The 21,704-nt window shown below is 36.0% G+C and overlaps 1 protein-coding gene across 2 annotated transcripts in view; it reads left to right on the plus strand.

Annotated features, from left to right (window-relative positions):
- The window catches only part of fabp1a (fatty acid binding protein 1a, liver), a 39,535-nt gene that overhangs the window by 17,599 nt on the left and 232 nt on the right, over window positions 1-21,704 (plus strand). Inside the window, exons 2-5 of one of the 2 annotated variants that reach the window (XM_067437507.1) lie at window positions 17,585-17,687; window positions 17,871-17,943; window positions 18,056-18,228; window positions 21,563-21,655. In XM_067437507.1, the coding sequence (XP_067293608.1) occupies window positions 17,877-17,943; window positions 18,056-18,228; window positions 21,563-21,655 (333 nt within the window). In that variant the 5' untranslated portion in view covers window positions 17,585-17,687; window positions 17,871-17,876. The other variant, XM_067437508.1, reaches the window with a different exon arrangement.

The raw sequence follows: 21,704 nt of genomic DNA on the forward strand, positions 1-21,704 counted from the left end.
TCTTCCTAGTCTAGTAGCTAACACTTTTGATAGCACTTTGTAGTCACAGCACAATAAGGACACAGGTCGCCAGTTTTTTATGTCTCTCACGTCACCTTTTTTTGGCAAAAGGGTGAGGACCGCTCTCCTACAGCTCAGCGGCAGAAGTCCTCCGACTAGACTGTCACTGAGAACTGCTAGCAGATCCTCCCCTAACACAGGCTTTATAGAACTCTACTGGGATTCCATCTATCCCAGGAGCCTTGCCATTCTCCATACTTTGGAGAGCTTCATGCAGTTCACTCAGGCCTATAGCTCTCTTGAGTGTTGCATTAACGTTTTCAGAGACTTTTGGTAGCCCTTCATAAAAAAACTGCTCAACAACCTGATCTTCCTTGTGCTCACAACTATACAGCTCTTCATAAAAACTGATTGCTCTTTTCTGAATTCCAGGATCTGATACAAGAGAACCGGTCTCAGAAAATAAAGAATGAATAAAGCGTTTTTGACCGTTCTTTTTTTCTAGACTAAAGAAGAATTTTGATGGAATATCCATCTGGTCTATATCTTTAAAACGAGATCGAACTAGTGCACCCTGTGCTTTCACTCTTTGTATGTCAGACAACACAGATTTTTTTTTTAAAAAGGGATTCAATGTGTTTGATTTCCACTTGACTGTGCCACTTCTTGAAAATTCAAAATTTCATCTTCTAAAACTTTTATAGATTTAATCATATCTTTTGTGACATTGTAAGTGTACTGTTGACATAATTGCTTTATTTGTACTTTACCAAACTCCCACCACTTTTGTAAAGACGGAAACTGATCTTTTTCATTCTTATAGTTGTCCCAAAAAAAATTAAAAGTATCTTTAAAATGTGCGTCACTTAGTAAATTTGTATTAAAATGCCAATAAGCACTTTTTGGCTTTACAGAGTTTAAAGTTACTGTACATATAACAAGACTATGATCAGAAAACCCAATTAGGGTTATGAAACAATTCTTAAAAATACTTAGCTGATGTTTAAAACAATAGAAACGATCCAGTCTTGCCAAAGACAATGTGTTATCTTGATCTAACCATGGCACCGAAAATGGACACAAGATTAAAATCCTGATTTTGTTCAATTTTATCTTTCCTACTCATGTATATTGCCATTTTACTTTTGCCCAACACAAAATTTAACAATTGAAACTCTCTCTGACGTGTCTTTGTATATTTAACACCAAAAATAAAAGTATGCATTGAAAATTCTTCATCAAAAAACCTAAACAAATTTTGTAAAACCTCAAATAAAGGTTTAAGTCTATTACAATGCATAAAAACATGAAAAACAGTCTCCCTCTGTGAGCAAAAAGGGCATTCATGGCTTACATTAGGATTCAACACAGATATAAAAGCATTTACAGCAACAATACAATGTAAAATCCTCCACTGCAAATCTCCAATTTTTTTAACTAATGGTGGCTTGTAAAATGTTCTCCAATTTGGCTTAACAACATCATCCAAACCCAAAACATTTCGCCAAGGTGTATCAATTTTCCCATATAGTGCTTTTTCGTTCAAACATTTCACACATGACTTGTACAATTTCTTTCCATTTACTTTTTCAAAGTCCATGTCCATTAATTTTTCTGATTCAAGAAAAAACCCACCATCCTCCTCTAAATTCGGTGAAATCATCAACTTTGGAAAAACATCTTTATCATTGGGAGTAATTTCTCCCAGACAATATTTTCGGAGTAGATCGGTCTCTTCTACTGTAAGAAGAGTCTGTAACTTTTGTAGTAGTTTTTCAATCATTCGATCAGATCTAAACCCCATCTGTATTGTCACTGCATTCACCTTAATAAAATCTGGCCCTGCCAGACTTATTAGTTGACGAAGAGTCACCACTCTAGCCTTTATAAAGGCTTCAGTCAATGAAACTGATGCATTTGTTATGTCCAGTCTTGCACCATAAATTAATGGCTCTTCCAGAAGCCAGTACAAAGATGTGGGATTGATTACCCTTTGGAGTTTAAAAAGACTCCATACTTTGAAAAGATTCCGATAAAAAATTGGAAATTTCTCCACATTTAAAATGTTTGGATCTGTTAAAAATAAGGATTTGTCCAGACTTAGATCTGCAGCAGTTTTTAAAATAGCACTTGCCACTGGTCTCCAACTTACAGACTCTGGGCCTGTCAGGAAACGTTGTACAAACTGTACTCGAAAGGTTGCTGTCCTGCTTTGTAAGTGCACAAGACCTTGTCCACCTTCATCCTTTGGTAGGTACAAGATGTTATGGACCACCCAGTGCATATTATCCCAGAAGAAGTCTATCAACAGCGCTTGGATCTTAGCAAGAAAACATAGTGGCGGGTCAACACATGTCAGCCGATGCCAAAGAGATGAGGCAACAAGATTATTAACAATAAGGGCTCGACCCCTATAAGACAAAATTTTCTTAATCCAATTCCATTTATCCAAGCGACCCTTTATTTTCTCACTCATTCCTTCCCAATTTTTTGATTGAAAAGACTCATCTCCCAAATAAACTCCCAAATACTTTAAACCGTCTTTTTTCCATATCAGACCATCAGGGAGTTTGGGGGTCACTGTTAGCCACTCACCCACCAAAACAGCTTCACTTTTTAACCAATTTACTTTTGCAGCTGATATCATTTCAAAATCTTCCAACGCTTTCATTAAAATATTCACATCATTTTCCTCTTTCACAATTACAATAACGTCATCAGCATAAGCTGATAAAACAAAAGTACTTTCACAGTTCTTCAGTGTAAGGCCTTTTAAAACCTGTCTTAATCTGTGCAAAAGTGGTTCTATTGCCAATGTATAAAGGATACCTGATAAAGAACAACCTTGCCTTACTCCACGCTGAACTTTAAAAGGAACACACAAGCCACCATTAATTTTCAACATACTCTCAATATCATTATATAATAATTTAATATAACCTTTAAAAACTGAATTAAAACCAAAGGCATCTAAAGTTTTCCATAAATAATCATGCTCTACACGGTCAAATGCCTTTTCTTGATCAATGGAAATCAAGCCAAAATTTACACCACAAATCTTTGAAAAATCCATCAGGTCTCTAATTAAAAAAATGTTATCAAATATAGATCTTCCAGGCACACAGTAGGATTGGTCAGGACTAATTATATCATCTAACACTTTCCCTAACCTAATCGCCAATACTTTAGACAGTATTTTATAGTCAGAACATAATAATGACACCGGTCTCCAATTTTTAATATCACTCAAATCTCCCTTCTTTGGGATAAGAGTAAGAACTGCTCTCCGACTACTCAGGGGTAAAGAACCACAAACTAAACTATCACTTAGAACTGCAAGCAAATCTTCGCCTATAATACTCCAGTATGATTTATAAAATTCAAAAGGAATCCCATCTATACCTGGGACTTTCCCATTTTGCATACTCTGGAGGGCTTCATACAATTCTATTAAGGTAATAGTTTTACTAAGTTTTACATTGTCATTTTCAGAAATTTTTGGCAGATCTTCAAAGAAAACAGTCTCACCATCTTGATCTGTCCTATAATCAGAACTATAAAGATTTTTATAAAATGTTACTGCTCTTTTTCTAATTTCAACTGGGTCTGATAACAGAACCCCAGCTTCAGAGCGTAAATTCTGTATATACCGTCTTTGTCCATTCTTTTTTTCTAATCCGAAAAAAAACTTTGATGGAACATCCATCTGCTCCACATTCTGGAAACGTGATCTGACCAATGCCCCTTGTGCCTTTCTTTTATAAAAATCAGACAAAGCTGATCTTTTCATAATAAGAGAGTCTAAATGGTCTTGATTTCCTGTTTCTTGAATTAAAACTTGAATTCTTAAAATTTCATCCTCTAGCTTCTTTATAGCCTGAGTTAAATTTTTTGTGACATTTAGAGTATATTGTTGACATAATTGCCTAATATTTACTTTCCCAATATCCCACCATTCTTGTAAAGAGGAAAATTGATCTTTTTGTTCTTTAAAAGACTCCCAAAAAAACTTAAAAACATCTTTAAACTGTAAATCAGACAACAATGTCACATTAAAATGCCAGTAAGAACTATTTAACTTAACAGAACTAATAAACATTCTACACACAACCATACCATGATCAGAGAAACCGACTGGAATAATTTAGCTATTTGTACAGAAACTAAGGTGATGTTTGAAGACATAAAATCTATCTAAACGTGCCATTGACAACAAATTGTCGCGAGCATGTGTCCATGTGTATTGTTTAACATCATGATTAAAATTTCTCCATACATCACAAAGCTCATTCGTTTCTATAATTTGTATCAATTTTCGACGTGAAGCCATATGTGGCTCTACATGATTTCGATCTATATTTCTTTCAACACAATTAAAATCCCCTCCCAATACCAAAAACTCATTATCACACTTTTCTATTACTGTATTCAGTTTATCTAAAAACAACATTCTTTCTATCTGTGAGGTTGGTGCATATACACAAATAAAAGCAAAAACATGATCTTCAAATTCAGCTTTAATCTTCATACATCTACCTTTTACAATCTCCTCGACTGAAAAGGATGAGGGAGCAAAATTTTTGTTAAACAAAACTGCAACCCCCCCACTGATTGAAGTATTATGGCTCAGAAAAAGAAGACCTCCCCATTCCTTAGCCCATTCAATTGCATTTTTCCCATCACTATGTGTCTCCTGTAAAAACAGGACATCAATTTTATTCTGATTTAATACTTCATATATTTGTGCTCTCTTTCTGCAGTCTCTAGCCCCATTCACATTTAAAGATGCAATGCGAATGTCACTCATCATTAAAAAAGAAAAAGAAACTACACTACAGAGAGCAATACATGCAATTAGGGCATAACTAAACCATTTCATCATCATTAGTCAATTGTAGTTGAATTTTTGTGACAATTTTCTTTAAACGATATACTTCTTTATCTGAAAATCTACCCTCATTCATTGAACACCTAATATTTTCCAGAAGTCTTTTGAGATCTGGAAAATATTCATCAATTTTCACTCCTCTCATATTTTTTGTCACTTTCAAAAACTTTTTAATCTCATCCACTCCATATTCAAAACATGACCAACTAGATTGAGAGCAAACTGAGACATTTGAATCAGAGCACTCGCTCTCACTACTCTCATTATCCACCCTATTCTCTTCTTGGTTCTTTCTGGCCTGTTTCAAAACCACCCCCTTATCATTTTTTTTTCTCTTCAGGGGTGTTTTGAAAACAACCTGATCCATGTCCATTAACATGTTATCATTTTGAATTACACTCTCTTGCAACTCAGATATATGATTAAAACATGTTTGCGTTGTTTCCAAAACCTCACCACCATCATTTCTATTGCAATCAACACTCTCTACAATGTCAGATTTTTTGGCGTTTCTTTCATCAACTTCTACAGTTTGTCTTGTCTGGTCAGATTCAACATTTTCGTCTGGTGAAACTAACGTTGGACCATTAGAAGTCAGCGCATTAGAAGTACTGGCGACTTCTCCGTCTTCGTTTTGCGCTGTGTTATCTTTAACGCCATCATTCTGCTCACTGTGATGAGCGATGCTTTCTGGACACCCACGGATCAAGTGACCAGACTTGCCACAACCAAAACACCTCATCGTGTTTGTAGTAACAAAAACTGTGTAATCAAAATCATCCACCTTAAATTTAAAATTTAAGTCAAGATCAGTTCTATTTCCGTTCAGTATCATATACGTAAATCGTCTGAACGACACTACATGTTTCACCAACCCCAATTTACTCCCTATCGCGATCTTTTTTATGGGAGCAATCAATTTTCCAAAGCGTGACAACTCCTTAGTCAGCATCTCATCCTTAATAAAAGGGGGTACATTAGAAATTGTGACTTTTTTAGCAGGGGTAGAAAGAGGTAGTACCGGGGTAAATAAACCACACAGGTTTATTCCCTTTCCAACCACTTCATTTGCTTTATCTACTGTACTCAAAAACAGCACAATTGAGTTGTTCATTTTAGACGCCGCTAAGACACATTCATGCCCCACCACATCACCAACCGCCACACTACACTCTTCCACACTCCCCGCAGCCACCACCTTCACTCCGTGGCGCCGCGTGAGTGAATCTAGATCATTAGCTCCATGAGTCGCCATGCCTCTCAGTACAAAGACTGATTTAGGCGCTCTAACTAGGCTTCTCTGTAAAATTTACACCAACATAAACCTTTTACCCAAATAACAAATAACAAAAAAAAAGAAAAATAAGAAAAAGAAATAATCTTTTAAAGCCACAGCGGGCACGAAAAGACCACGCACTCACCACTCAATCAACTCAACAAACGCCCGCACATGCGCACAGAGAGAGAGAGAGAGAGAGAGAGAGAGAGAGAGAGAGAGAGAGAGAGGGGTTTATAATTCTTTTATTTTTTACATTTCAAAACTCATACATTACTATTCAGACATTATACAAAATAAACCATATATAACCCACCAATGTAAAAACATAAATAAATAAAAATAAAAATAAAATAAAAAAGATTTAAAAATTCAGAACCATCACATCATCATAAATTGTACATAAAACACCATTAACACACCATATTTCAATAAAACACCTGACATTATTTACAATATTATAATACGCATACTCCACTTTAAGCCTTCCAGACACTAAACTCCTACACAACTTCAGGGTCCGTACTTGCACATTGTAAGCCTTCATTCTTTCAGTCTTCCATTCTACCAATTTTGCAGTCCCAATCAGGTAATTTAATAAACATACTTTCTTCCTCATCAAAAACCCATACTTTAACCCTCCGATAAACACTCTATCCGAAAAAACTTCGTTAAATTTACTGAACCATTGCTCAAGAAGTTTAAAAAGACTTTGTAGTCTTGCACATCTTAAAAACAAATGTTCCGCATCTTCATCTTCCTCAAAGAACCTACATTCCCCACCCACTGCTGGATCCACGTGTCTGTCTGTAGCTATCGCCCTGGGAATAATCCTCCACTGTAGATCAGCTGTACGCTTCTCTACCGGAGGCTTATACAGGGCTCTCCACCTGTCCCTCACGAGGACGTCTGGAGTCAACAGCCCTGGCCACCAGAGGCTTTTACACCCCTGAGTGATTCTTGGTGGATTACCTTCACTGTGGTGTGATAGATGGCCTTCTTTGATATAGACTCAAAAAGTTCTATTTGAGGAACCTCAAAAGACAAGATTGAGCAAGCATCCGCACCCTCCAGATCTTCCTTACTTGTGGCCGCTATCTTTATCTTTGGGAACCCACTCTCATCTTTTCCCTTTCTTGCGATGATCTCTCTGTAGCTGCTTGGAATTACATTAAAAATGTCCTCCATCAGATTTGCTGCAAGTCTTAGTGACCGTAATCCTGTCACCTCTTTGAGGGTCTCCGCTGATCTCCATCCATTATTGTCCAAGAGGTGCCCCAGTTTTACAATATTACTCCTTAATAAGCACATTCATATTGTCACAGAAGATAACATCCTTGTCTGTATCATTGGATTAAAAAACAAGGGTTCTTCAGTGACCCAGTGTCCTTGAGAATCAATGTCCCGGTCTACTTTAAAAACAGTTCTCCAGACCTGCAACATAGACCTATAAAATGGTGACAAGCTCACCTCCTCCAGTCTTATTAGGAATAAATGTTTATCCAATCCCAGTCCTCCTGCTTTCTGTAACAAAGCACAAGCAGTTTGAGCCCAGGTCAAGTCCTTATGGTACAGGAGTCTCTGTGCCGCTTATATCCTGAAAGCACGGATACGACTCCTTACATCCACCAACCCCTGACCTCCTTCCTGGACAGGCAGATACAGTGCTGCTGCCCGAATCCAGTGCTGCCCACTCCAGAAGAAGTCCACTAATGCTCTCTGTATATGGCAGATAAGTTCATCAGGTGGCTCCATGACGATCATCCTGTGCCACAGTGTAGAGGCAGTCAGGTTATTAACAACCAAAACTCGCCCTCGGTACGACAATTGTGGTAATAGCCATTTACATTTAGACAATCGGGCAATCACTTTCTCCAGCATTCCCTCCCAATTCTGCATCTGAAACTGAGTATTACCTAAATATACACCTAAAACTTTCAGTCCCTCCCTACCCCATTTCAAACCTCCAGGAAGCTGTGGAGGTCTTTTTCCCACCCATTGACCAATAATAAAACCCTCACTTTTCCCCCAGTTTAATCTAGCAGATGATGCCTTTTCATATAATTCCATATTCTTAGTTAAAACTGTAACATCATCCTGGCCTGTTATAAGAACGGTAACATCATCAGCATAAGCTGATACAGACACCATGGAACTCATGTCTCCATTTGGAATTAAGACTCCATTAAGATTTCTCCTCAATTTACACAAAAGAGGTTCAATGACAAGACTATACAACTGTCCTGACAGTGGACAGCCCTGCCTAATTCCTCTAGAAACAGGTATTGGCACGCTTAAACCACCACCAGCTTTTACAAGAACAAAAGCATTTGAATACAACAGTTGAATATATGAAATAAATTTGACATCAAAACCAAAATGCTGTAACACACTATAGAGATACCCATGGTCAACTCTATCAAATGCTTTCTCCTGGTCTAGGGAAAGAACACCAATTTCATAATTGTTGATCTGACTAATTTTAGTAACATCACGTAATAAAAAAATATTATCCATTATGGATATTTCAGGAATGCAGTATGTCTGCTCCTTCTGTACCAGTAAACCCAGATAACACTTAAGTCTGTTAGCTAAACATTTTGAAAATATTTTATAGTCAACACACAATAATGATACTGGTCTCCAGAAGTCCCAGATCTCCTTTTTTTGGGAGTAATGAAAGTACTGCCCGACTACAACTTATTGGAAAATTCTTACTTTTGTCAACATTCAGACAGTACCTCATAAACATCCTCTCCTAAAACATCCCAAAAATGCTTATACAACTCAGCAGTCAAACCATCAATTCCTGGGGATCTACCCGTAAATAACTGCTCCATCGCCTCTGTAAGTTCTTGAAAACTAATGTCCTCATCCAGAGTCTTTTTCTGCTCAATCTCAAGCTTTGGCAGATCACTAAGTAATTCATCAGTGCTTTCATAGCTACAGTTTTCAGAAGCATACAGCTTTAAATAAAAATCTACAGCCAACTTCCTTATTTCCACAGGATCTGTTGTTACAGAACCATCATGACGGCGAAGGTGATACATTGGCTTTTGGGTTGTACTTTTCTTTTCAAGGTTGAAAAAATATGTGCTAGGAGTGTCCATGTCATTAATAGAGCAAAATATTGCCCTTATCAATGCTGTCTTTACTTGTTCTTGTAGAAAAGTCCCAAGCTCTTTCTTTTTCTCTTTCATCATTATGCACAAGTTCATTGGTATTAAGAATGTCCTGTTCTGAAATTTTTAAATGTCTCTTTGTAGTCTTTTCACAGTGTCCTTCACCACTGATCCAATATGAGATGAATAATTATGACAAAAAAATCCTTATGTTAACTTTTCCCACATCCCACCACTGATTGAGACTCTCAAATTAATCTTTCTTAATTTTCCAGTTCTTCCAAAAAAAATTAAAAGAATCACAAAAATTGACATCGTGCAACAATTTAGCATTAAAATGCCAGTAATAAATAGGTTTTGACGTATTTATTAAAATAAAAAATAACCATGTGATGGTCTGAAAAACCATTAGGCAAAATTGAAGCATTCATCACTCGATTATTCCATATTTTACCTAAATAAAATGAACCTAATCTTGCACCACTTACTCTGCTATCAGTTATTTTAAGCCAAGTGTATTGTCCAGCTCTTTTGTTTATCATTCTCCACACATCTAATAATTCAAATTCATTTAATACTTTTGTCAACACCATGCTTGACTGACTATATGGCTCCTCACCATTCCTATCAATTGTAAAATCTGTGGTCCAATCTCCTCCAATAACAGTACACACATTACTATCAAGTGTCTGAATTATTGTTCTCATTTTCATAAAAAAGTCAATCCTCTCAGGCCCAGTATTTGGGGCATAAACATTCATAAACACAAATAACGTTCCTCCAACCTCAATCCTAATTAACAAAAGTCTACCTTTTATAACCTCATTTACAGCTAAAATATTAATATTCATATTTTTCACAAATAAAATAGCTACCCCTGCGCTATTATTTGTCCCATGACTTAAAGTGAGCTTTCCTTCCCACCACATATTCCATTCATTTCCATTATCAGTATTAGAATGGGTTTCTTGTAAAAAAACGACATCAACCCGATTAATTCTACAAAACTCTGAAACCATTGCCAGCTTATTCCTGTCTCTACCTCCATTTATATTCAAGGAGCCCACCCTTAAAAGTCCCATAAGAAAGAGGGGAAAAAAGAGATAGGACAGGTACAAATGTAACACACAAATTTTAGAAATCACCATGTGCATTTTGTTCATCTTACTCTTTTCGAAGCATACCTTTTATCTCTCCTTAACTTTGTTACCATTTTCTTCAGACGGAATCTCTTTTGTTTACTTAACGCCTCATAACTAACCGTTTTCTGCAACAACAACACTGACCCAATGAATGTTTCCGTGTCTGGGAAAAAATCCTTAACTTCCACTACTTTTCCAAATGTTGCATCCAAAAAGTTATTAATTTCCTGTAGTGTGTACGTATCATCCAGAACCTGTGAACCTATCTCAGAAATATCAGACATTGAATCCTCATCTCTCATCTCTTTCTCTTCAGGCATTTCAACCCATTCAGATGTCCCTGCCATTTCATCACCAATACTTCCATTATCTTCAGCCTTTTTACTTGGTTCAGACAAACCAGATTTTTCAATGTTCTCACTTACCTCACTATCATCACCATTACCAATAACAACATTATCAGTTTGTTTATCACATTGAACTTGACCGTCACTCGTCTCTTCAGCGTGAGACTGTGATACAGTCTCAGGTTCATTCGCTACGTCAGCAGCATCACTGGGGCCTGCAGCCTCCTCACTGTTTTGAGCTTTATGTGGACATGCCAGCCTTTTGTGGCCCACATCTCCACACTCAAAACACTTCAAACTTCCAGCGTTTGCATAAACCATGTACGCCTTTCCTTCGTGCCATACCCTGAAAGAAACATCCAATTCTGGCTCGTTTAAAAACATGAACGCCTGCCTTCTAAACGACATAACATGCTTTAATGCTACATTTCTACAGCGAAGAGGAACCATTTTAATAACGCTTGCAAACTTTCCATAACGAACTAGCCCCCGCTCAATCTCATCGTTATGAATGAATGGGGGCACGTTCGAGATAGTGATCCGTGTCGTCAGCATAACCAGCGGGGAAACATTAATAGTCACCACTTACCACAATTCCGCTGACAACGAGACGATTAGCTAACTCTTCCTCCTTTACAAAAATCACCACTGCCTTGTTCATCCTTGAGGCCGAAGAGATATTTTCAAAACCGATCTGTTCTCCGACCGCCACTAGAACGTCTTCCACCTCCACACCTAGCGCAGGAACACAGGTGTTGGTGTCTCTTTGTTTGGGAACGACGCCATCACAGCACCGTCCCAAAACAAAATCGGCTAAATCAATTTAACCTAATCCCAAAAACAACTGTTATAACCCAACTTTTAAAGATAGAAAATAGGAAGAAAAAAATAAAATAAATAAATAAATAACAGTCACCCTATCCCCTTGAAAATCCCCACACACACCCAAACACTCCCAGCATGCACCGAGAGAGAGAGAGAGAGAGAGAGAGAGAGAGAGAGAGAGAGAGACCCTTAAAAATCTTTTTTATTTTACTATAAAGATATCAAAACATAATCACAAAAACAAAACACCTTCTTAAAAAAAAATAATAATAAAAAATAATAATAATAAATAAATAAAGAAATACAAAACCACTTCCATTTTTATATCACGCCAAAGCTTAATTGATAACCTTGCCCTTCACAGCACTCCTTCTGTTCCCCTCCACAAAAAACGCCTCAATATCATTGACCATTTCATAATAATCAAACGTCCCGTAATAAACCCTTTTAACACACGCACTGGATCTACTCCACTTCAATTTAGCGTCCTGTTTGTCCTGGTTAACCAAATGGCCATTTTTGCTTTACCAAAAATAAAATTCAGTAATACTACTTTTTGTTTCTTTGAAGCACTATATTTAGGCCCAAATATAAATAACCCATTAGTAAACCAAAAAACGAACTTTTGACAAATATCTTTTAACAAACAAAAAAGTTCTCTTAATCTTGAACATTCAACAAACAGATGATTTACTGTTTCAGATACCCCACAAAAACTACAGACTACACTATGCAAAGGATTCAGGTGTGCTTTGTATCTGTTTGTAGCGATAGCCCAATCTACAATCCGCCGCTGAAGATCGCCCACTCTTTTCTCAATAGGCTTCTTGTACAGGGACCTCCAACCACCTTTCGGGGAAGATCCTTCCTTGATTACACCACTCCATTTGGACTCCTTCACTTTTTCCAGAAGTCTCAGATTGAGCACTTTAACAGATAATGTACAGATCCTTCTTAGAAAAAAGTTCAACATTTCCAGGTTCAGGTGTTCTAAAAGTCAATAAACTCCCATGAGCCTCTTCCCAATCTCCCCCTTCTGCTTTCACGTGTAATTCGGGGAATAATCCATCAATATTCTCCATATGTTGTAGCTGAAGACACAAACAATCCTTTATCTCTTCCAGCAATCCTTGAAGAACTCGAAGAGACGTACGTCTGTTTTAAGATGGAACTCTTCCGCTGTTATCCTTTTATTGTCAATCTTTAAATGTCCCATTTTTGAAACGCCAGCTTTTATCAGATTTCGGTAGCTCAATAAAACAAAGGTTCTTCCAAAGTCCAAACGTTAACTCTTTCCACAGAAAAAAATCTGCCATACTTGCATCGCTGAAGCATAGAAAGATGTAAGTCCATTAAGGTCGATTTTCTTCATGTTCATTAAAAACAAATGTCTGTCAAGACCCAAACGACCCACCCTCCTCGAGAGGACACATGCCACTTCCATCCAGTTCTGATCTTGGTGATAAAGGAGCCTTTGGGCAGTCTTTAGATGAAAAGCCGCATACCTGGATTTCAAATCAATTAGGCCTTGTCCTCCCTCATGAACTGGTAGATATAACACTGCTTCTTTCACCCAGTGCATTCCGGACCAAAAGAAATGAACAAGAACTCTCTGGATATCCACAAAAAAGTCCAATAGTGGGTCCAACACATTGAGCCTGTGCCACAGGGTAGCCATCACTCTTCCCTATAGGACAGCTGAGGCAGCAACCATTTCCATCGAGACAACTAAGCACACTTTATCCTTCACTCAAAAACATGATTCAGGCCCTTCATAGATAAGACACATTTAAAATAGGCTTACTTTACCTAATTAAATTAAGTTGTGTCGAAATGTGTTCAATCAGCCCAATGTGTGTGTGTGTGTGTGTGTGTGGGGGGGGGGGGCACTGTGGGCACTTAAATTCATTGGATGGAATTCCTGCTCTAAATTAAATATTTTTAGTTTGTCCAATGAGTTAATTTTGATTTTTTTTTCAAAAATATGCTTGTTGTTATTTATGTTTTTAAAGGCAAATTAAATTGATAACAGTGTTCACCTTACATAATAAACTTTTATAAATGTAACATAACATGTAAGTTGTGTACATAGATGTAAGACCTCTGCTGAATGTTCATTACACCACACAGCTTTACTCTAATTTACCTTTGCAGAAGAGGCCTTCTCATACACATTAAGACACTTCTCAATTACGTTCACATCTTTCTGACTCTTAACGAATACAGTGATATCTTTCATTTCATTATGAACACTGTTTCCTACAAATAAACCACAGACACTTTGCCTAAATAAACACAACAAAGGTTCGACTGCTAATGCATACAACTGTCCAGACAAAGGACACCCCTGTCTTATTCCCCTTTGCAGTTATATTGGTGGACTTAAACCTCCTCCAACCCCCTTTTACTAAACATGAAGCATTAGTGTACAAAGTCTTAATCCACGAAAGAAAACATCGGCACAACCAAACGCTTTTAGTGTTTTAAACAAATACTCATGATCAACATGATCAAAAGCCTTCTCTTCATCAAATGATAGAATACCTAAATTAATCCCATTTAATTTACAATAATCCAGTAAATCTCTCACTAGAAAAATGTTATCATAAATAGTTCTATCTGGAATACAGTATGATTGGTCTTTATAAATAATATCACCCAAAACACACTTCAACCTGTTGACCAAAAGTTTTGCCAAAATGTTATAGTCCGTAGTGAGTATGGAAACTGGTCTCCAGTTCTTTATGAGACGTATGTCTCTGAACAGCCCTCTGACAGCTCCTGGGAAGATTTTGTTCCTCATGAAAGTCTTTGCCTATAATCCCCCATGACTTCATAGGATTCCACCGGCAGACCATCAATACCTGGTGCACGCCCGGGTTTCATCTGTTGGACCGCTTCAGTCAGTTCTTCAGTCTGCACGTGGTTTTCCATTAATTGTAGGTAGTTGATCTAACAAGTCCACAGCAATGTTCCTCATCTTTTTTGGGTCAGAAGGTTTAGACACACCAGGAAATGTATGACACTCAGTTTTTTTTTAGTTTTTTTTACTAAATTTAAAAAATATGCAGTTGGTGCATCCATATCCTGTACAGACAAAAGCGTGACCTTATAGTGCTCCCTTCGCTTGCACTTGTAGGAGAGAGTTAAGAGTATTCTTTTTCTCACACAAATTCTCAGCCATCACAGTATCTGGTTGCAGCACCACCTCAGATGTAATCTTTGTTATTTATATTTCTAATTCACTGATTCTTTTCTTAATCTTTGTTGTAGAGAAAGAAGAAAACTGTTGCCAAAATATTCTAATTTGTGTTTTTCCCAACTCCCACCACTGAAGGTTTTCATATTCCCCTTTCTGAGAAACCCAAGACTCCCAAAAATATCTGAATCCTTCGATAAAATCTTTCTCCTCCATCAACCAGACATTCAGTTCCAGTAAGGACTCTTACACTGGGTCTGTGACAGAGATTCAGATTACAAGAAACAAAGTGATGGCAAGAAAAACTACATGGTTCAATGTTCACAGCTATAATCCTAATATTAGTCCTCTTACAAACATAGATCCTATCCAATCTAGTGGCACTTATTCTCTCCTGTTAAGCCTCTGTTTAACTTTTAGATTCCTCTCTCGCCATACATCCAACAACTCATTTTGAATCAGAACATTTTTTTAAACAACAGATTATTCAAAATCTGGTTCAGTATTATTTCTATCTAGAGTAAAGTCAACTGTACAGTTCCAGTCCCCGCCTATAATTAGAAAGTCATCTGAAGTTATATTTTTCAAATATTCACCGTTTTTTTAAATAGAATTAGTCTGTCTGCACTTCTATTTGGAGCACAAATATTAACAAATATAAAGTTATTACTATCTATCCTTGCCTTAACAAAAAGAAGTCGTTTTTCCAATTCTTCTTCCAATATATCCACATTAAGGTAAGATGAAAAAAGTACAGCCACTCCAGCACTTAAATTTGTGCCATGGCTTCCCTCCCAGCACAGTCCCCAATCTACCTCAGTGCTCTCATCACTGAGAGTTTCTTGTAAAAACGTTACATGCAAGTCTAAGTTTAAGAAACTCTGTTAATATCCCTCTTTTTTCCTCTATTCCTCCCACCATTTACATTTAAAGAACTAACTCTTAAAGTTTGCATGCTAATAGAGGGGAAAAGAAACAAGAATGAAAAAAGACAGAAGGAAATAGATAAGAGCAGCACCCATAGCCATGTGAACCTATTTATTCTTTTTCTTTCCTTTTAAGCTTTTACAAACTACTGTAGCCATTTTTTTTCAAACGAAATATTATTTTTTCCCGATATAACATCCCAACCAACACTTTTCTGAACAGTCATAACTGACTTCAAGAATTTTCCATTATCAGGAATAGACTTAAAAACATCTACTTTCTACCCTTTTGTCTGATCCAAGAAGACATTAATCCCTTCTGCAGTGTACAAATCTCTAGATGATTGACTCATCTGAAAATCTGAAACCTCTGACAGACTGTCACTATCACATCTGGATCCATCCACACACACATCATCAACACACTGTACACCACTTCCACTAGCCTTCTCCATGTCGTTATCATTACAGCATAACATGTTCTGCTCAGCTCCATCTGAAACACCAAGCACTGTCGGAAGAGAAGAAGCACTCACCTCAGCTCTCGACTCCTCATCTGACTCCGCCTGTCCTTCTGAAACCTGCATGTTCTCAAGGGAACGTGTACATCCACTGTCCGTTGTACATTTATCCTGATACTCCTCACTTGCTGTCTCATTTTGCAATTTTTGTTTTTTATTTTTCGGATGAACAAACTTTTCTCTTACATGCGTAGGCCTTTGTTCGATTTTATCACTAGTTGTTTCGCGATCCGACTGATTCCGTGTTTCATTTTTTTTTTCGGTCTCTTTTCTCCTCATTTTGATTTCTATTAGGACAAAATAATTTCTTGTGATCCAAGTCACCACATTCAAAACATCGCATACTTTCAGTTGTAGCGAAAATCATCTCTCACCGTGTTGTATATGGAAAGATAATTCTAAATACTTGGTCGGTGCGTTTAAGAACATGGAAACCTGCCTGCGAAAGGACATTACGTGCTTCAGTGCTTCATCTCTGCAGCCAAGCGGAACTGTTTTAATTGAACTTGCGAATTTTCCAACGCGACTCAGTGCTTTGAGATCGCTGCGTTTGTTATGAACGGGGGAGCGTTCGAGATTATGACACGCGTCGCAGGTGAACGCAAAGGTGACACCTGCACATAAGTTTCCGCTATTTCAATTCCACTCTCTACAAACACGTTCACAAACTTTTCCTCTTCCAAAAACACAATAACTGCCTTATTCATTCTAGACGCTGAAATAATCTTTTCATGGCCAACAACACTGCCCATAGCCATAAGAACATCTTCCACCGTACAACCTTGGTCAGGAAAACATTTGCATCCATTTCCAATGGAGAAACCCGACGTTCCCTCAATAGAAAGTGAGGCCATGCTTAACTTCCTACCAATTCGCTATTAAATCCTAACTAAGGTGAGAAAAAAATCCATGAAATAAGATTAAAGGGAAAAAAAGTTAAAGATCGATCACAGAGAGAGAGAGAGAGAGAGAGAGAGAGAGAGAGAGAGAGAGAGAGAGAGAGAGAGAGAGAGAGAGAGAGAGAGAGAGAGAGAGAGAGAGAGCGTTTAATACATATTGATGTCTAATTTTTTTAATCAAAACTTAAACAAGTATGACTCAAAAACTATTCATGGTATCTACAAAAATATCAAAAAGTCTAGAGATTGATGATAGTTATGACTCAGTCAATGCAATGGTTAATAATCCATGAATATCAAAGGGTTAGGATCTGTTGCATTTTGGGTTTTGTGAATGTCTTTATTTCAGCATAACCTTTGGACATTTATTTCACAGTGAAACTTTTCTCAGTGGCATAATCATAATCTGTCTTTATATAATCGTATTGTGCATTGATAGGTTTAGAGTCTGATGTAAGAAAAGCTCATTGAAAACAGCCTGTTGAACACAAACACAGCATTTCTGCAGGATCTTCTCAACCTGAGCGGAGGAAAGATCAACGGTAAGTCTTAAATGTTGCTATCGTTTCAGAACGTTCAGAGAACATTCAAAAGTAACATTTCCATAATGTCTGAAGAATGACACAATGTAACGTTCTCATAATAATCACATAAAAAAGAAGAAACATTTTAACATTTCAGTGGACATTCAGAAATGTGATGATTGATCTGGTGTCTGTCTGCAGCTTCTGATGGATTTCAGTGGGAAATATCAGCTGGAGTCCCATGAGAACTTTGAGGCTTTCATGAAGGCCATCGGTAAGACTGTCATGAGGAAACACATTTAGGAGCTGGGATGAGAATGAAAGCATGTTCATCCTGGTCAGAAAGAGAATTAGATGTATTTCAAAGCTTGCGTCTCGTGTTGCAGGGCTGCCGGAGGAAGAGATTGAGAAAGGCAAAGATATCAAGAGTGTCTCAGAGATCCAGCAGGATGGACAAGACTTCAAGGTGACGGTGACGGCCGGAACTAAAGTCATCCTGTACTCCTTCACTGTGGGACAGGAGTGTGAGCTGGAGACCTTCACCGGAGAGAAGGCTAAAGTTAGTCATTGATCCATGTTCTGACCAACAGCAATATCAGAAAATCTAAAGAAAAACGACATTAAGATTTTGATATGCTGCGCTTACCTCTGTGTGTGTGAAAACTAAGATACATTTTATTCCTCAGGATTCTTTGATGAGCAGAAAGCTCAAAAGAACAGCATTTATTAGAAATAGAATCTTTTGTAACATTAGAACTTTACTGTGACTTTTGATCAATTTTATGTGTACTTATTTAATGAAATGTTAAATAAGATTTGTATTATTAAAATATAGATCAATAGATATATGAGTAGATTGATTAATCGAGTAGATTAATATTCTGAGTGAAATATGAGCAGATTGATTAATCGAGCAGATTAATATTCTGAGTGAAATATGAGCAGATTGATTAATCAAGGAGATTAATATCCATAGTGAAATATGAGCAGATTGATTAATCGAGCAGATTAATATTTTGAGTGAAATATGAGCAGATTAATTAATCGAGGAGATTAATATTCTGTGTGAAATATGAGCAGATTGATTAATCGAGTAGATTAATATTCTGAGTGAAATATGAGCAGATTGATTAATCGAGGAGATTAATATCCAGAGTCAAATATGAGTAGATTGATTAATCGAGTAGATTAATATCCAGAGTGAAATGTGAGTAGATTGATTAATATAGTAGATTAATATCCAGAGTGAAATATGAGTAGATTTATTAATCGAGTAGATTAATATTCTGAGTGAAATATGAGAAGATTGATTAATCGAGTAGATTAATATCCATAGTGAAATATGAGCAGATTGATTAATCGAGCAGATTAATATCCAGAGTGAAACATGAGCAGATCGATTAATCGAGGAGATTAATATCCATAGTGAAATATGAGTAGATTGATTAATCGAGTAGATTAATATTCTGAGTGAAATATGAGTAGATTGATTAATCGAGTAGATTAATATTCTGAGTGAAATATGAGTAGATTGATTAACCGAGTAGATTAATACTCTGAGTGAAATATGAGTAGATTGATTAATCGAGTTGATTAATATTCTGAGTGAAATATGAGTAGATTGATTAATCGAGTAGATTAATATACATAGTGAAATATGATCAGATTGATTAATCGAGCAGATTAATATCCATAGTGAAACATGAGCAGATTGATTAATCGAGGAGATTAATATCCATAGTGAAATATGAGTAGATTGATTAATCGAGTTGATTAATATTCTGAGTGAAATATGAGTAGATTGATTAATCGAGTTGATTAATATCCATAGTGAAATATGAGTAGATTGATTAATCGAGTTGATTAATATTCTGAGTGAAATATGAGTAGATTGATTAATCGAGTTGATTAATATCCATAGTGAAATATGAGTAGATTGATTAATCGAGTTGATTAATATCCATAGTGAAATATGAGTAGATTGATTAATCGAGTTGATTAATATTCCGAGTGAAATATGAGTAGAGTGATTAATCGAGTTGATTAATATTCTGAGTGAAATATGAGTAGATTGATTAATCGAGTTGATTAATATCCATAGTGAAATATGAGTAGATTGATTAATCGAGTTGATTAATATTCTGAGTGAAATATGAGTAGATTGATTAATTGAGTAGATTAATATTCAGAGTGAAATATGAGTAGATTGATTAATCGAGTTGATTAATATCCATAGTGAAATATGAGTAGATTGATTAATCGAGTTGATTAATATTCTGAGTGAAATATGAGTAGATTGATTAATCGAGTTGATTAATATTCTGAGTGAAATATGAGTAGATTGATTAATTGAGTAGATTAATATTCAGAGTGAAATATGAGTAGATTGATTAATCGAGTTGATTAATATCCATAGTGAAATATGAGTAGATTGATTAATCGAGTTGATTAATATTCTGAGTGAAATATGAGTAGATTGATTAATCGAGCTGATTAATATCCATAGTGAAATATGAGTAGATTGATTAATCGAGTTGATTAATATCCATAGTGAAATATGAGTAGATTGATTAATCGAGTTGATTAATATTCTGAGTGAAATATGAGTAGATTGATTAATCGAGTAGATTAATATACATAGTGAAATATGAGCAGATTGATTAATCGAGCAGATTAATATCCATAGTGAAACATGAGCAGATTGATTAATCAAGGAGATTAATATCCATAGTGAAATATGAGTAGATTGATTAATCGAGTAGATTAATATTCTGAGTGAAATATGAGTAGATTGATTAATCGAGTTGATTAATATTCTGAGTGAAATATGAGTAGATTGATTAATCGAGTTGATTAATATCCATAGTGAAATATGAGTAGATTGATTAATCGTGTTGATTAATATCCATAGTGAAATATGAGTAGATTGATTAATCGAGTTGATTAATATTCTGAGTGAAATATGAGTAGATTGATTAATTGAGTAGATTAATATTCAGAGTGAAATATGAGTAGATTGATTAATCGAGTTGATTAATATTCTGAGTGAAATATGAGTAGATTGATTAATCGAGTAGATTAATATTCAGAGTGAAATATGAGATTAAAATTCTGAGTGAAATATGAGCAGATTGATTAATCGAGTTGATTAATATTCTGAGTGAAATATGAGTAGATTGATTAATTGAGTAGATTAATATTCAGAGTGAAATATGAGATTAAAATTCTGAGTGAAATATGAGCAGATTGATTAATCGAGTTGATTAATATTCTGAGTGAAATATGAGTAGATTGATTAATCGAGTTGATTAATATCCATAGTGAAATATGAGTAGATTGATTAATCGTGTTGATTAATATCCACAGTGAAATATGAGCAGATTGATTAATCGAGTTGATTAATATTCTGAGTGAAATATGAGTAGATTGATTAATTGAGTTGATTAATATCCATAGTGAAATATGAGTAGATTGATTAATCGAGTTGATTAATATTCTGAGTGAAATATGAGCAGATTGATTAATTGAGTAGATTAATATTCTGAGTGAAATATGAGTAGATTGATTAATCGAGTTGATTAATATCCATAGTGAAATATGAGTAGATTGATTAATCGAGTTGATTAATATTCTGAGTGAAATATGAGCAGATTGATTAATTGAGTAGATTAATATTCTGAGTGAAATACGAGTAGATTGATTAATTGAGTAGATTAATATTCAGATTGAAATATGAGTAGATTGAATAATGTTTTTAAGTTGAAATATGGGTGTGTTGATTAATTGAGCAGATTGAATGATGTTTTTGCCATGGCTGTGAGATTTTGATGATGACGATGATGATGATGATGATGATGATGATAATGATGATGATGATGATGTGTTTGTGTCAGACGGTGGTGCACATGGATGGGAATAATAAGCTGAGAGTGTTTGTGAAGGGGATCGAGTCTGTGACTGAGCTGGACGGAGACACCATCAGTAATGTAAGTAGAGACTCATCTTCATCCTCCTCATCCTCCTCATCCTCCTCAT

This window comes from Pseudorasbora parva, chromosome 3 (genome assembly GCF_024679245.1).
Source record: "Pseudorasbora parva isolate DD20220531a chromosome 3, ASM2467924v1, whole genome shotgun sequence".
Classification (NCBI taxonomy): Eukaryota; Metazoa; Chordata; class Actinopteri; order Cypriniformes; family Gobionidae; genus Pseudorasbora; species Pseudorasbora parva.